Consider the following 15,512-nt stretch of genomic DNA (forward strand, 5'->3'; position numbering starts at 1 on the left):
TTACCCCAGAGGTCAGAGCTATCACTATTCCAGGGCCACCGCCCTGTGGGTCTCAGGGAAGGCTTCCTGAGCAATGTCAAGTTATCTAGACCTCCTCCATCCTAATGCAAACTGACTCATCCAGCAATGCATCTCTTCAGCTTAGGACAAACGGCTGAGTCTAAGAAGAGCCGCCACACAGCCTGGCTGGAATGTTTATTTCCCCAACAGCTTCAGCTTGTGGTGCTAAGGCAAAGAATTCCCATTTCCTTCCTAGAAGAAAACTCCCATAAACAGAAACCATTTCCGTGCTGGCTGCCACCGGCATCCAGCCACCATTGAAACTGTCCTTGAAGACACAGATGAAAGGCAGCTCAGCAGCTAAGGGCACTTGCTGTTCTGGCTGAGGACCACAGTTCAGCTCCCAGCACCCACATCAGGTGGCTCACAACCACTGGGGACTCCATCCAATCCCCCTGCTCTAGCCTCTGAGGGTACCCATGTATATGTGCATATAGATACACATACATACACATAAATAAAAATAAATCCAAGCTTAAATTTAAAAAAGACCAGACACAATGAGCTCAAGGTTAGTGTTTGCATAGTGTAAATGAGGTTCTGGGTTCGATTCCCAACACCAGATAAAAGTGGGCATGGTGGCACTTCCCTATAATCCCAGTGTTCAGTATGTGAAGTCGGGAGGTCCAGAAATTGATGGTCATCCCTACGCTACATATCCAGTTTGACCGGGCTACAGAAGACCCTGAAAAGAAAGGGAAGGGGGAGAGGAAAGAAGGAAGAAGAAAGAAAAAGAGGGAGGAAGGCAAACAGAGATGAAGGCAGGGTAGTGACTTCATTGGCAAAAGGCCAGCATTTTCTTGATGACCTGCTGGTGTGACCCTGTCTCCTGCAGTAATGCCACCCGTGATTTGCAAAAGGCCATCTCTAACACCCTCTCCCCTCTAGGGACATGAACACCCTCTCCCTCTAGGGACATACAATGAGGGAGGGCTATGGAAAACAACCAGCCTCAAAAGAGGAAGGCGTTTCCCGTTCCCAGTATGCCATTAGATATTGTTATCATGAACACAGGAATGGAGCCCATCTAGACACAAAGTCAACAGCTGCACCTCCGCCCAGCTATCTCCCACACGTTTACATAATAACACTGTCCACAGCCACAACACATTGGCCTCAGATCCCCGAAGCCTTTTTACAGACGGGGCAAAAGTCATCATGACACACAGTTCAAAAGGACAGAGACAAGGAAGATAGCATCACAACCTAATGGGAAACCGAGTCCCCCGGGGAGAGGCAGGTGCTTCAGCAAGTATGCCAGGTATGGAAAGGCCAGCACTAATATTTATTGTGGGCCTGCTGTGGCACAGACTAGGTGCCCTCTCCTGTCTTTTTTTTTTTTTTTTTTTTTTTTTTTAACCACTATTTGTGTATGGAGGGGCTGGCACAAATGCCACAGCTCATGTGTGGAGGTCAGAGGACAACTCCCTCCTTCTACCACGTGGATCAGGGGACTGGAACTCAAGTTCTTAGACTTGGCAACAAGCGCCATTTCTTGCTGAGCCATCTCACCCGTCTGCTTTCTTGCTTATACTGAAGATCAAATCTAGATCCTCAAACACTCTGGGCAAGTGTTCTACCATTGAATTTTTTTTTTCTCTTGCATTTTTTATTTTGAGGAAGGTCTCACTGAGCTTCCCAGAGTGGCCTTGACCTTACTGTGTTGCACAGGCAAGCCAAGAACTCAACACCCTCCTGTCATAGCCTCCAGAGAACCTGGAATGTCAGATATGAGACACCATGCCTAGCTGACTGACACAGGACATCTTTTAAAGGGTCACATCCTCAAGCGGGTACTGATTTCCACTGTGGATAAACTTTAATCTCAAAGAGATGACACAACTTGCTTCACCCGTGCACTGGTGTACATCAGCTGGCTCCTTCTCAAAGTGAAGAATTACTTGGCAGGTATTCTGTGGGCTCCCCAGCTCAGGAACTCCCATTCAACATGCAAAAGACAGAACCTGAGGTGCCAAAGCCAGGCCAGGTAGCTGGTGCATGCAATCCTAGCATGGCAGAAGAATCTGGACTTCAAAGTCAGCCTGGGCTACATCGTAAGACCCTGCCTCAGACAAAACAAAAGGTTTAAGGCAATGAGAACTCTAAGTGGCTCTGCCGCTGGGTTGTTCTGTTCCTATCTGCACGGAACACAGCCTCACTCCCAGGTGAGGTTTCAGAACACTGCACAAAAATTACAACACAGTAAGGTGTTCAACAATTAATAAAAAAAAATCCTGTGCACTTCCGTTGTTCCTGGAAAAGTGTTCAGAAGTTCAAACTGAGGATGACAGGCTCTTCTCGGAAAAGCCGGCAGACTTCCATCTAAATTGTTTCCCCCTTGGAGACAGGCGGATCCAAGGTTCCTGCCCCCACCCCATGACTTAACTTGGGGGCGGGTGGAGGGAGACAGCTGAGCCGGGAATGGGCACACCCACTGGGCGCATTTTAACACAGAACCACTGTACTCTACTTGGGGCGGATCAGCCCAATACACGCAATTAGACCCACTGCTGCAATTTCTCCTGGAGTTAAAGTGTGTATGAAAGGCAGGAATCTCTCTGATCCGCTCGAGCAAATGCGAGCTGCTAACAGCGAAGGGGAGCTCCTTTCCGGACGAAGGCAGCAAGATGGGTTACAGGCACAGGACAGGGTTTTGCCCCAACTTTACAGTGAGCTAGCCCCTTACCCATACTTGCTTCAGGTCCTGCCCCAAGGTGGATCTGCAGATGTCACTGGGTTGTAGGACTCAATGACAAACATGGATTTGATCTCTCTCCATATAGTTAGTGCTTTGTGGAGGAGCTCCAGTCGCGGAGCCAGCCAGCCAGCCCTAAGACCCCATCTCCTACGCTGAGAATTCACAAGGGATGGTCCCAAGTTTGCACAGGGCTAGTCCCTTTCCCACGCTCTGGGTCCATCCCGGAGCTGAGTCTGCAGGCGCTGTGGAATCGCAAGACCCTGACAGGCATGGCCCTGACCTCTTTCCCTGCAATCCTCCAGAGGTTCTAGAAGGGGGGAGGGGTGCTGCCGGAGATGCTCGAGACCCCCAACTCCCAAGCCGAAGAACTTTTCTCGCCCAGCGCGCCAACCGGCCGCTCCCGCCCGACGCTCAGGGACACAACTTTGCCACCAGCGGCTCGGAGCTCCTCGGCCCCGAGCGCCCCCGCGCGCCCGGTCCCGGAGGCTCCCGGCGGCTTACCGGGCCTGCAGCCGCGCCGCCCGGCCGGCTCCTCAAACACCTACCCAGCTGGCTGCTGTAGCCATCGGCTGCATCGGGGATCGCCCCAGTTCTCTGCTGCTCTCGGGGCCCCGCAGAGTCCGTGCATAGCTCGCAGGCTCCGAGCTCCGGAGCGCGCAGGGGCCCGGTATCCCTCCCGCAGGACGGAGCCGGCTGGCCGTGTACCGCGAGCTGGCGGACGCGTTCCCACGAGCCTGAGTCGGCCGCCCGCATCCCGTGTGCCCGGGACGCGAGGCCCCACAGCGGCACGCGGGGCTCTGACGGCAGACGCCGGACTCACAGCCCACGGAGCCGCCGCCGCATTGGGCCACCCACGCGCGCCCCGCCAGCGATCACAGCCCCGCCGGACGCGCGGCTTTCCGCGGCCGCAGCACCGGAGGAATCCGGCACGATCCTCTCACGTGGGAACAACTCCAGATCCTGGGGCTCCTCCTCCTGCTCCTTCCGGGCTAGCGAGGTACTCTCGGGCCACTCCCCGGACACGCCCCCTCTCGTACCACGTTCTCTATTCGACCACGCCCCCGCCCCACTCCTTGGCGCCTACTGGCCCCCTGTGCGTCTAACCCCAGGCCATCCTCCCCTCCCATCTCCCCCCTCCCAAGCCCTTCCTAGAGCCTTTCCAAGGATGGGAAAGGAAAGGTGGATGGCCTTGTCCCAGGAATCCAGAGTTACAGTACTCAAGCCTGAGTGTGTCAGAAGAAAGGCTGCAGGCGAGTGCCTGACGCTCAGTGTAAAGGCCAGTGAAGTGATGTTCTAGTCTTAGGGGACAGATGTTTACTAGGCCAGTCAAGCTCAAGACTAGATGGTACTTTGGGGGTGTGCGTGTCTGCACCCACTGCTGGAGTGGCCTGGAGTGGGTGTTCCAGGGGCTGGTCATGAGCCTGTAAAGTACTTTGCAGCTGGGAGACCCCTTTGATCTGAGACTACAATGCTCTTTAGAGGGACTAATTATTTCCCCACAACCCTGGGAGCAGGGCTGGCTTTTTCCCCAGCTGTAGACTCCAGGGAGCCAAGCGGCACAGCCTGGTGAGGAGCCTCCAAGATCACCACCAGTGCCACCCCTTCTGTGGACTACCACCCCTTCTGTGGGCTACCACCCCTTAGGTGGGCTACCACCCCTTAGGTGGGCTACCACCCCTTAGGTGGGCTACCACCCCTTAGGTGCATGTTGCTGTGACCCATGACTCTTTCTGTTCCAGCCTGTGAGCCTTGAGAGTCTCTTGGCCACTCTCAAATGGCTCTCCAACAAGCTATGGGGAACAAAAAATTACTTGCCTCCAAGTCTGAACCAATTTACAGTCACTCTCTGGACCATGGGAGAGAAGCCCCGCCTTTCCTCAACCACAGTGCCTTGGCTACTTGGCTACTAACCACCATGGCCTTCCAGTTTCCATTCCCTTCCTCCTGGGAAGCTGGCCCAGCTGGGGAGTCTACAAACAACCATGCCAAGACCTTCCTCCCTATCCTTAACTCCGAGCCCTGATCACCATGGAAGGCATGGGATGTGCCAAGAGCTGCTGCTGCTGTCCCCAGCAGTGCAAGAAAATGGCCCATGGCTTAAACACCTAGCCCTTCAAGAGGAAGGACATGGACCCAGCACCAAGCTACAGTCTGTCCCCAAGCCTTCTGAGTTTGCTGGAATGAGAAGCAGAATAGAAAGCTTTCTCCAAATCCTCAAGGTAGAAAAACTGGTAACACCTTCCCAGGTCCTGAATGCTGGAAAAATCATCCTGGAGATACCTTCTCTCTCTCTCTCTCTCTCTCTCTCTCTCTCTCTCTCTCTCTCTCTCTGTGTGTGTGTGTGTGTGTGTGTGTGTGTGTGTGTGTGTCTGTGCGCGCTCGTAGGGGGCAGAACACAAGAGGGAGAGAACACAAATGAATGCATAGAGTGCTGAAGATGGTTTCATCGAGGAATCCAGGCTGTGTTTTGTTTGTTTTTTGACTTAAGCTCCCTTCTGTCCTGGTTAGTTTTTATTGTCAACCAGATGCAACCTAGAGTTGCCTGAGAAAAGGGAACCTCAGTTAAAGAATTGGCTGCATCATATCGACCTATATGGTCATCTCTGTAGGATGCTGTCTTGATTAATAACTGATGTTGGAAGACACAGCCCACTGTGGGTGGTACCATCTCCATCAGGTGGTCCTCATCTGTATAAGAAAACTAGCTGAGTGTGAGTAACCCTGTGAACCAACCAGCTCACAGTGTTTCCTTGCATTGAATGCTTGCCTTGGCTTCCTCCAAGGATGGACTGTGACCTGAAAATATGAGCTGAAGTAAACCCTCCCTTAAATTGCTTTTGGTCATGGTGTTTATTACAGCAACTGAAAATAAGCTAGAACACCTTGTCCAGCAAAAGCTGGACATAGTGGTTCAGCAAGCTAAGGCGGGACTTCCAGGCCAACCTGGGCAGTATGGTGAGTTCCAGGCTAAGCCTAAGCAAGCTTCAGTATGGAGCACTGTCTAGGAAAACAGCAACAACAAATAAACCACTAGAATTTCACTTCCACAAAGAAACACTTTTCCCACAGTTACTAAAGTGCAATGAACTTCCTGGTCCACTTTCTATTTTCCCACTTACTGTTAGTTTTGTCCCCCCCCCCTTCTTTTTTGTAAATGCAGAACCTCATTATGTTGCCTTGACTAGCCTAGAACTCACTATGTAACTGAGGGTGGCCTAGAATTCGTATTGATTCTCCTGCCTGAGTGTTAGGAGACAGCATGCCTATTTTCCCACTCTTGTTAGAGACATGCCCTTAACTCCGGCATAAGGGAAAAGACCACAGGCACAGAGTTATAACACTGGCCACTTGGCTTTGGTATCAGGGTAACACTGGGGCCTGGCAGGGACTGTGGTCAGTCCCTGTGGAAGAGACCATAGACTTCATGCACAGGAAAGTAGGCCCAATGTTTACAGATACTCTTCTTAGTTTGGGACGTTGACAGTTCTTTAAAACTTAAGAACAAGGGACCGGAGAGATGACTCACTGACTAAGAGCACTGGTTGCTCCTACGGAGGACCGAGGTTTGAGTCCCAGCATCCACATCCCAGCTGCCCCCAACCATCTGTAACTCTAGTTCCGGGGATCTGATACCTCCTTCTGACCTCAGTGGGTACCAAGTGCCCACGTATTATACAGAGATGCAAGCAAAACATTCACCCACATAAAATAAATAAATCTTAAAAACAAAAACAACAACCGTAAGAGTGAGAAAGAAAGAGGAAGTATAACGAAGGAAATGTGTTTAGAAGTTTCTGTGTTGCCTAGCTCTTGGCCACCAGTGCCCTCTCCAGGCCAGCTTCAGAGAGGCTCACACTAACTTCTCAGACCTTTGAATCACAGGCTACTCACAAGGTCACAGCCCTGGGGAATTTCCACTGCTCTCCTTACTCAGCAAAGTTAGGCCCTCTCTCTCTCTCTCTCTCTCTCTCTCTCTCTCTCTCTCTCTCTCTCTGTGTGTGTGTGTGTGTGTGTGTGCATGTGCACGTGCGCATGTCCCACACTGAAGATCAGAACATCACTTGAAAATTGGGTTCAATTCACTTTCCCTATTTGTCTGCGGGTTCCCAAAATGCCTGGGCTGCCCCCATCCCCCTGCTCACAGCTTCCCGTGCAGGCAGAATCCTGCTGAGGAATGTGGTCTACCAGAACACTATCTTTCAGGCACTTCCTTCTAGAAAACACTGGGCCCACATTTCTGTGTCTGAAGTCTATGGTCTCTCTAACAGGAAGTGACCACAGTGCCTGCCATGCCCTAGAAGGCCAGCCAGGGCCAGGAGACCTTTCTGCTCAGATCTATAACAAGATCTGGGAGCCACATACTGCTAACCCATATCCCGCCTGGACAGGTCCCACACAAAGGAACACACCAGAATGGGCCCCAGTGGACATGCCACAGCAGGGCTGGCTGTTGGGGGTTCCAACTGGGAAATCACAAGGGTTCCCTGTGCTCCAAAGGGCTTTGTGCTGGGATTCAGTGCTTTGATGATGTTGCCTTGAAATTCTCAAATGTTTTGATGTGTGCATGCAGTCCAGGTGTGTGTGGAGGCTGAGGACAACCCTGGGTGCCATTCTTCAGGTTTTGCTCACTTTTTTTTTTTTTTTTTTTTTGAGACAGGGTCTCTTCCTGGCTTAAAGCTCACGGAGTGAGCTAAGCAGGCTGGTAGGCCACTGACTCCCTTCCCCAGTACTGGGATTACAAGTGTGTTTTGTGCCTTTTTTCTTTTTTTAAACATGAGTCCCAAGGGAGGACCCAACGCAGGTTTTCATAAGAATTTTATCCAGCTCAATTTATTATTATTATTAAAACTACAGGGCCTTCTGTTGCCCTGAGACCTGGCAATTCACACTCTCAAAGGACCTTTTGGGAACCAGTGTGGGGGAAGCTGTGCCCGGGGCTCAGTTTGCTCTGCCCTTGACCAGGGCCCACACCGCTGGCCTATGCAGGGTAGCAGAAGGGAAGATGTGCAGGTCAGAGAAGCAGTGGGTTGGTGCATTCCCATCAGCCATTGTGGGGACTTGTTTGATGGTGTAGAGGGTTTAGAGCCAATGACTGGGAAGCCAAAGAGGGGGAGCCACAGTCCAGCCAGTAGGCTCTGAGGCCAGATGGCATCCTCCTGACCCTGACCTCAGGCTGACAGGGAGCCATCAAAGAAAACACAAAGAGACTTGGGACACCGGGGTCAGTGCAGTCCCTTGCCCTGTGCCTCCCCATTCCTAGGGGGACTCCTTTAGATTATGGGAGAACACGACAAGAGAGATTTGGTTTAACGGACAACACTCAGCAACGTCCTATTTGGAAGCACCATTGTGCTGGCCGGTTAATTCAAGTTGTACATTTGCACCCATGGAGATTTCTGGATAATTTTTTTCCTTGATTATGTTTCTATTATAATGTTTTAAATAGAGATTTTTTTTTTCATTTAAAACATGTATTAATTTAGCCTGACAGCAGTGGTGGCACACACCTTTAATCCCAGCTCAGGAGATAGAGGCAGGCAGATCTCTGTGAGTTCGAGGCTAGCCTGGTCTACAGAGTGAGTTCCAGGACAGACAAGGTTACACAGAGAAACCCTGTCTCCAAAAACCACCCCCCCAGAAAAGAAATATTAATTTTTTTTTGAGACAGGGTCTCTCTAACCCCAGATATCCTGGAACTCACAGAGATCTGCCTGCCCCTGCCTCCCGAGTATTGTTCATCACCCTCGCAGCAAAACTTCCAGGGACTCTGAAGACTTGGGGCAGCTACAGTGCCCGTACCCTGGCTGGTGTGTGACCGTGGGTATGTGGTTTTTCTGTCTCTATATCTAAGCAACCAGATGGCTTAGAGTGTAGAGGGGCTCTACTTGTTGGCCTTTTTTTTTTTTTTTTTTTTTTTTTTTTTTTTTTTTTGGTATGTTTGTTAGTTTTTAAGAAGATGGGGTCTTGTGTAAGGCTAGGCTGGCCTCACACTTGCCATCTAGCTGAGGCTGGCCCAAACCATCTGTTTCTGTTTCCTCCTCCTGAGTGTTGTGATTACAAGTGTGAACTCCCATGCCCAGCTTTTTACACTCTGTCTTTTTTATCCTTTATCTTGGAGATTTTGTGTGTGTGTGTGTGTGTGTGTGTGTGTGTGTGTGTGTGTGTGTGTGGGTAACAAATCACCCTGGCAGGGCCATATTAAATGAGGATGGCCAGGAACTCATGGGTCGCACAGCAGGGCACTCTGGTCCTAGATCACTTGTAGGTTTCAGCAGTGTGTTGCTGTCAACTGAGGCTCACCTGGAAAGCACCTGCTTCCAGACTCACTCCCAATGGGGACATTCCATTCGTCCTGTAACCTCGCTCACAGGATGGCAGCTCACATCCCATAGAGGACTCTGAAGAGCAAAAGCCAGCGTGCCCTGATGGAAGGGCACCTTGGAAAGGGGATCCATCACCGGTTTCCTGTTCTGTTTATTGGGGTGCATCACTAGGTCTCTCATGCCCTTGGGGGAGACTGAATGTGAGTGTTGATACCACGAACTGGGGATTATGGGAACCTTTGGGAAGCGGCTCACCCCAAGGAGCAGAGACCATGTCTGGAGACAAACACAGCAAGTCTCAAATCCAGCTGTGATGCTCGTATTTCAAGCCAACAGTTTCAGCCTTGGAGCTCCAGTCTCCCTGACTGTGTGATGAGGCTTGTTGTAACTGCTGGCTGGGCTGAGCTGAGGCTGCTGGGAAGTGAGCAGTGCTTGTCAATCTCTGAGCTGTCTGGCACAGAGAAACCTCAGTTCCTGGAGGGAAGGACACTTCTTAGGAGAAGCTAAGTGACAAGCCATTGCTCCTGAGACATACACATCCCCCTGCAGCTGCTTTCCTAGGGGCTCTACTGGGACTCCAAAGCCCTTTGGCAAGCTCTAGGCTGCCTCTGTGGCTCTGGCCACAGGTGGGGACAGTGTTGATCCCCTCTCCATTCCTAGGCCATCCCAGCAGGACTCTGGGGCACAGGTGCAGCAGGAAGGATTAGATGGGATTTTCTCCCATCCCTGCTCAGACTTGGTTCTCAGTAGGTGAAGGATTTGACCCAAACTCCCCTTGGCCATCTGCCCTGCGAGGCTGGAGACTTTTGTGAGCCTGTCGTCAACTCACCATGCCCTTTGATGGTCTTCTCAGGGCCCCAGATGCCCTGGCATTGGTCTTGCTCCTTCTATGGGCTCCAAAGTGTCTGTCTGGAGGCAGAAGGCTGAGCCCCAGCCCTGGGCAGCACAGGACATTGAAGCATTTCCAGGACACAGTGGTCACCTCCATGTCAGGCTGCTCAGGCTATCTTGTGAGACAGGTCTCTCTATGTTCTTTTTTGAAAATATTTTTAATATCTTGTCTATGTGTGTAGTATGTGTGTGTGTGTATGTGCTGTGTGTGTGGTATGGTGTGGTGTGTGTATGTTGTTTGTGTTGTGTGTGCTTGTGTGGTGTGTGTATATGTGGTGTGGTGGTGGTGTGTGTTGTGTTGTGTGTGTGTGATGTGGTGGTGTGTGGTGTGTGTGTGTGATGTTGGTGGTGTGTGTGTGTGGTGTTGTGTGTGTTATGTGTGTATGGGGTATGGTGGTGTGTGTGTGTGGTGGTTGATGTGTGTTGTTTGTGTGGGTAAGTGTGGGCTTGCAGGAACTGGATCCAGCTCAGGTTGTCAGGCTTGGTGACAAACAGCATCACTGCTGAGCCTCCCTAGTGTCTCTGAGAACTCCCTGCCTCTACCTCCCCAGTGCTGCAATCACAGATGGGTGCAACTGAGCCCTACTCCAAGATGGATTTTTTGGAAGTGGTGTCTCCTGTCCAGACCAGCTTTGAACTCACTGTGTTGCCAAGGACGACCTTGAAATCCTAATCTTCCTGGCTCCATTTTCTCAGTACTGGGATTATAGGCATGTACCATCAAGCCCAAATCCCTCAAGATAGTCTTTTTCTTTATTGTAGTTGTTGCCTTTTAGTTTTATTTTACATTTTAAATATATAAGATACATATGCTTTTATTTTTATATTTTGTATCCCTGACAGGCCTGGGACTCCCTGTGTAGGCCAGGCTGGCTTGAATTCACAGAATCTGGTGGATTCATCCTCTTAAATTCTGAGAGGTTAATATCTGTGTTGGGACACTCAGGTTTTTTTTTTTTTTTAATAGGATCTCAAGTAGCCCAGGCTGATCTTGAATGTCTGACCCTCCTGACTCTACCTCTCAAATGCTGAGATTTCAAGTATGTGCCACCATGCCCAGCTCCAAGACCAGTTTTTCCTACAAAGAGAGGCTAAATCCCATCCTAATCAGGGGTTCCTGTTATTCTTCTCTACGCCTCCTTATGTCAGGGTCAGGAGGTTTCCAACAGAAGTTAAAAACAGCAGCTTTTCTGGACAAAACGAATTAAGAACAAAAAGTCTATGTTATAATAACACTGGCAAATATTTATATAGTACTTAGCATATTCTAGGTACTACTTTATATACTTTCCATCCAACAGCCCCCCTCACAGAGGTAAGGGGATGGTCATCAGCTCATTTTGATAATGAAGAAACAGAGAGATCAAGTCACTTACCCAAAGCCACACAGCCACTGCCTGATGGAACTGAGACTGGGGTCCATGCACTTTGGCTGAACACTAATAGCTAGGCTCTCTTGGCAATAGATGTCATCTGTTAAGTATTTCCATCATCATGCTCACTCAGTGACCATGCTCACTCAGCCCGGAAATCCATCCTATCCCCATGTTCTGGATGAGAAAACTGAGGAGAAGGGGCGTAAAGGGAATTATGTGAGATGGGACAGGGTTGCTGAGGGGAACTTCCTTCCACAGAAGAGCATATGTTTCTCTCTTCAGTGCTCAGGATTTCACAAATGCTAAGCAAGCAAGACCTCTACTAACTGAGCTACAGCCTCAATTGCACGCTAGTGAACAGGCCACAAGAGCCACTCTCAGCAGTGAGTGGGCCACACTTGACTCATGGCTGCCCCCAGTGACCACAAAGAGAACTGCACCCATCCTCTTGAATCCAGGCTATGGCAAGAGCCACATCAGCTTCACCAGCAAGGAACACAAAGGGCCATACCCCAGCATGTGTTCAAGGAAAGACAGTAGTTACTGGGACTGAGGAAGACTTAGTAAGTGATGTGCTTGCTGCCTGAGGACCCGAGTTCAGATCTCCTAAAAAGCCAGGTGTGGTAGTGTGTGTGGCTCCAGTACTGAGAAGCACAGACAGGAAGATCCCTGGGACTTCCTGTCGAGCCAGTCTTTCAGAATCAGTGATCTCAAGGCTCTATGAGAGAGCATGTCTCAAAAATTATGAATGAGAACTGTTAAGAAAGATACCCAGCCTCCACAACCATGTGTGCACAAGTGGGCATACACCATGCACTTGCACATGTGTGCACACAGAAACACATGCACAAATACACAATGTATACACGCATAAAGATATGAGCTCGTATTTACAGAGTATCTCCACTTCTGTGCCAGGTCTTCCTGGATACATGTTATGTCAATGTCATTTCATCAGTGGGTAAACATGATCATTATTGTTAAGGGCGATCAGTAATATTAGCACTTAACACGTACCTGCCCAGTTTAGTCCCCCGCCCACAAACCACTCTCTCATTCGCCACAAGTGTTCCGGTGCAGGCAATGGGTATAGACGCATGCAAAGATGTGCCCAGGATCTCACAGCTGCTAAACTGGAACCAGAGCTTCAGCTATGTCTTTAGTCATTTACTGACCCAACAGCCAGTGCCACCTCATGGCCAGTCCTAGGCTGTGCAGGTGAGCCATTGTGAGGCTATGTCCCCATTCTGCCACTGAGTACCCCCAGGATACTCAGCTTAGAAAGTCAAAATGCTCAATGCTCTGCAGGAGCCAGCTCATGAGCTCAGGGACCTTCCCCGGGTTGGAGGTGAGCATGCAGTTCTAATAGTGGCCACTGGAGGCGGAAGAGGGCCAAACCTAGGCTGAGTACCACGGGAGAGGGTTTCCGGGGTCCCTGGGTCCCCTAGGGACTCTTGCGGCTGGCTCCCTAGCTCTGATGTGGAAGGTGATTCCACAGAGAGCACCCCTCACTTGAGAGCTATATTTCACTCCTGTTTTTAGGCCTCTGGGAGTATGTGTGTGTGTGGGTGCGATGGTGTGGAGGTAACTCCTCAATGGAGACCACATGGTGGAGCAAAAACATTCTTCTAAAAGTCGGGAGATGAAAGAGAGGAAGGAGGAGTGGGGGAGTCCCACACATGCTTCAAGGGAAATGCCGCCTGGACCGCAAGGCCTCCAGCAGAGCCCACCTTTTAAAGGTCCAATCATCTTCAAGCACCAGGCTGGGAATCCAGCTTCTAGCCCAAGGGCCTAACCAAACCATAGCAAGCGGAAAGGACCAAAAGGACGGGGGACAGGTCCCAGCAACACCGGTGCACTCCTGAGCTCCGCTCCGCTCCGTTGGCCCTGCTCTATCTAACTCCCTAGCCTACCTCTGGATGCGGCATTCGGAGCTCACCTCTCCCTCAGTGTCTTCTGTCACCGTGGCCTGCAGGAACAAAGTACACTGACTGTGTGGTGAGGCAAGGGTGAAGAGGGGCCCAGTGCTTAGGAAGTAGAGTTCAAGGTCACGCTGGGCTACGCGGAGGGTCGAGAGCAGTGGTCCTCAGCCTTCCTAATGCTGAGACCCTTTACTACAGTTTCCTCACGCAGTGCTGACTCCACCCCCAGCCGTCGAATTATTTCATGGGCACCTCTACCTTTGCCACTGTTATGATTGTAATGTAAATGTCTGATGTGCGACCTCCAATGGGGTTCTCTGATTTAGCGGGTGAGTGGGAGGCATCGAGAACCTCAGAGTTCTATGCGCTCTTGCCCTTGACTTACTGGTAAAGTTGGGTGTCTGTTCACCTTCCAGGGCCTGTATCTTCACACGCACATGGAGGTTAGAATGCCCATCGATCTGATAGAAATGCTGCCTGAGGAGGAAGAGGGCCATGGGCGGGACAGTCCATGTCACTTCAGAGAGCCAGCCGCAGGGGCAGTCAGCTGCTTCAGAGCCTGGACAGTAACCTTTCAATATTTCTATCTGCATTGTCTAGAGTCCATGGCCATCTTTAACCAGACCCCATGCATAGGATGCCCCTGGTCCAACTGGATGAGCTTTAACCATGGGCATGAGGGCTGGAAATGTAGTTCAAATTGGTGAGTTCTTGCCTAGCATGCACCAAGCTCTGGGCTTTAGTCTTAGGCCCACATAAAAGCAGGCACAGTGATGTAGACCTGCGGTTCTAGCACTTGGGAGATCGATGGAGGCAGAACAATCAGAAGTTCAAGGTCATCCTTGGCCAATTAGAGAGTTTGAAGCCAGCCTTGGATACGTGATCCAAAAAAAAAAAAAAAAGGAATGAAAACAAAGAGAGAGAGAGAGAGGAGAGAGAGAAAGAAACAGCTGCAGGCATGGAGGATGGAGGGGGGTTTAATCATAGCTGCTGGGACATGGGTGCCTAAAGGCCTAAAGCATATGCCCGAGATAAGCCTCTGCCACCCACTAGCATAGGAAGTAGGATGGTCCCTAAGAAGACCTGGCCAGCCAAGAACCTGTGAAGTCTTCTCAGGTGAGTGATGAGTCCCGGGGATGTTAGCCTGCCTACATCTTTAAAACCAAAGTGCCCCTCTCCTAAGAGACAGTCAGTTCCTCAGTAGCCCTGATCAAGTTGCAACAGAGGAAGAGCACTTCTGTGGGATCCCTGCAAACAGCAATTAGGCCCCCTCAACCCCGAGGAATGGGTTAGCTGCTAGAGATAAAGCAGTGTGGGTAAGAAGAAACTGGAGGCTCAGAGAGGTTCAGATATTTGGGGTGGGCACACAGCACATCCATGCCCCACGGGGATTTCTCCTAGCATCCCTGAGTCAGAAGTTCCCTAAACCTGGCTTTGGGGCCTGAGGCACTTACCTAAGCCCACATGTTTGCTGCCAAGAATGAGAAACACCAGCCTTGACTGCACCTGGGCCCCCTGAATGAGGAATAGAGGAGGTAGGGTCTTTTGTCCCTGGAGGAAGGCCTTTCTGTGCCGTGGCCCTCCCCGTGGGTAGACTGAGGCTGAGAGAGTGACAAGGTCACATTCCCAGAGTCTGCAGCTTCATGGTTACATAAGGTCCCTTCTTCCATTCTGACAGTTTCCTGCGTTCCTCCAAGCTGGGGGCCTTCCTCATCCGGAGGCCACCTGCCTGGGCTCTGGGGAGGCCTGTCTGCACACGCCTGCGCCTGCTTTCTCTGTAATTAGGGGCTGTGTATGCCTGCCACCCACCCACGGGTACTCGGGCACATCAGCCACGGCCGCTCCTGCTTCTCCAGTCATGAAGGCAGAGCACAACCCGCCCTCATCACCTCCACAACATGAAGATGACAATTTGAAGTTTCAAGCTTTGGTGACTGCAGAGGCCCCAGAAAGGGCAGGAAGGAGCCAGGCTTCACATCCATGCAAACCCAGAAGGACCAGCCTGAGAGCTGGCCGATCGTTCTGCTCTCTGGACGGGGAAGGGGCTATAGGTTCTCAGTGCTGGAGACTGACCCGGCCGCTGGTCCCAGTGGGACTAATTAGAATGTGCTCTAAATTCTTTCCCTCTGGATTGTCCTCCAACTGTCTTTGGAATGGGTTTCGGGAGGCAGATTTGTTGAAAAGATATGTAGGAAGCGCTGACGTCTCCCCCTGAAGTTTCCCAGTCGAACAAACAAGCAAG

General features: G+C 50.9%; 1 protein-coding gene across 3 annotated transcripts in view; it reads right to left on the bottom strand.

Annotated features, from left to right (window-relative positions):
* Positions 1-15,512, bottom strand: part of Kazn (kazrin, periplakin interacting protein) — a 941,992-nt gene that overhangs the window by 118,489 nt on the left and 807,991 nt on the right. The window contains exon 1 of one of the 3 annotated variants that reach the window (XM_051173739.1): positions 3,304-3,759. The exons of the other annotated variants lie outside the window; for them this stretch is intronic. Within the exon in view, the coding sequence (XP_051029696.1) occupies positions 3,304-3,511 (208 nt within the window). The 5' untranslated portion in view covers positions 3,512-3,759. Of the gene's footprint in view, positions 1-3,303; positions 3,760-15,512 lie in introns of those variants that run through there. 3 annotated transcript variants of the gene reach the window in all.

This window comes from Phodopus roborovskii, unplaced genomic scaffold (assembly GCF_943737965.1).
Source record: "Phodopus roborovskii unplaced genomic scaffold, PHOROB, whole genome shotgun sequence".
NCBI classification, from domain to species: domain Eukaryota; kingdom Metazoa; phylum Chordata; class Mammalia; order Rodentia; family Cricetidae; genus Phodopus; species Phodopus roborovskii.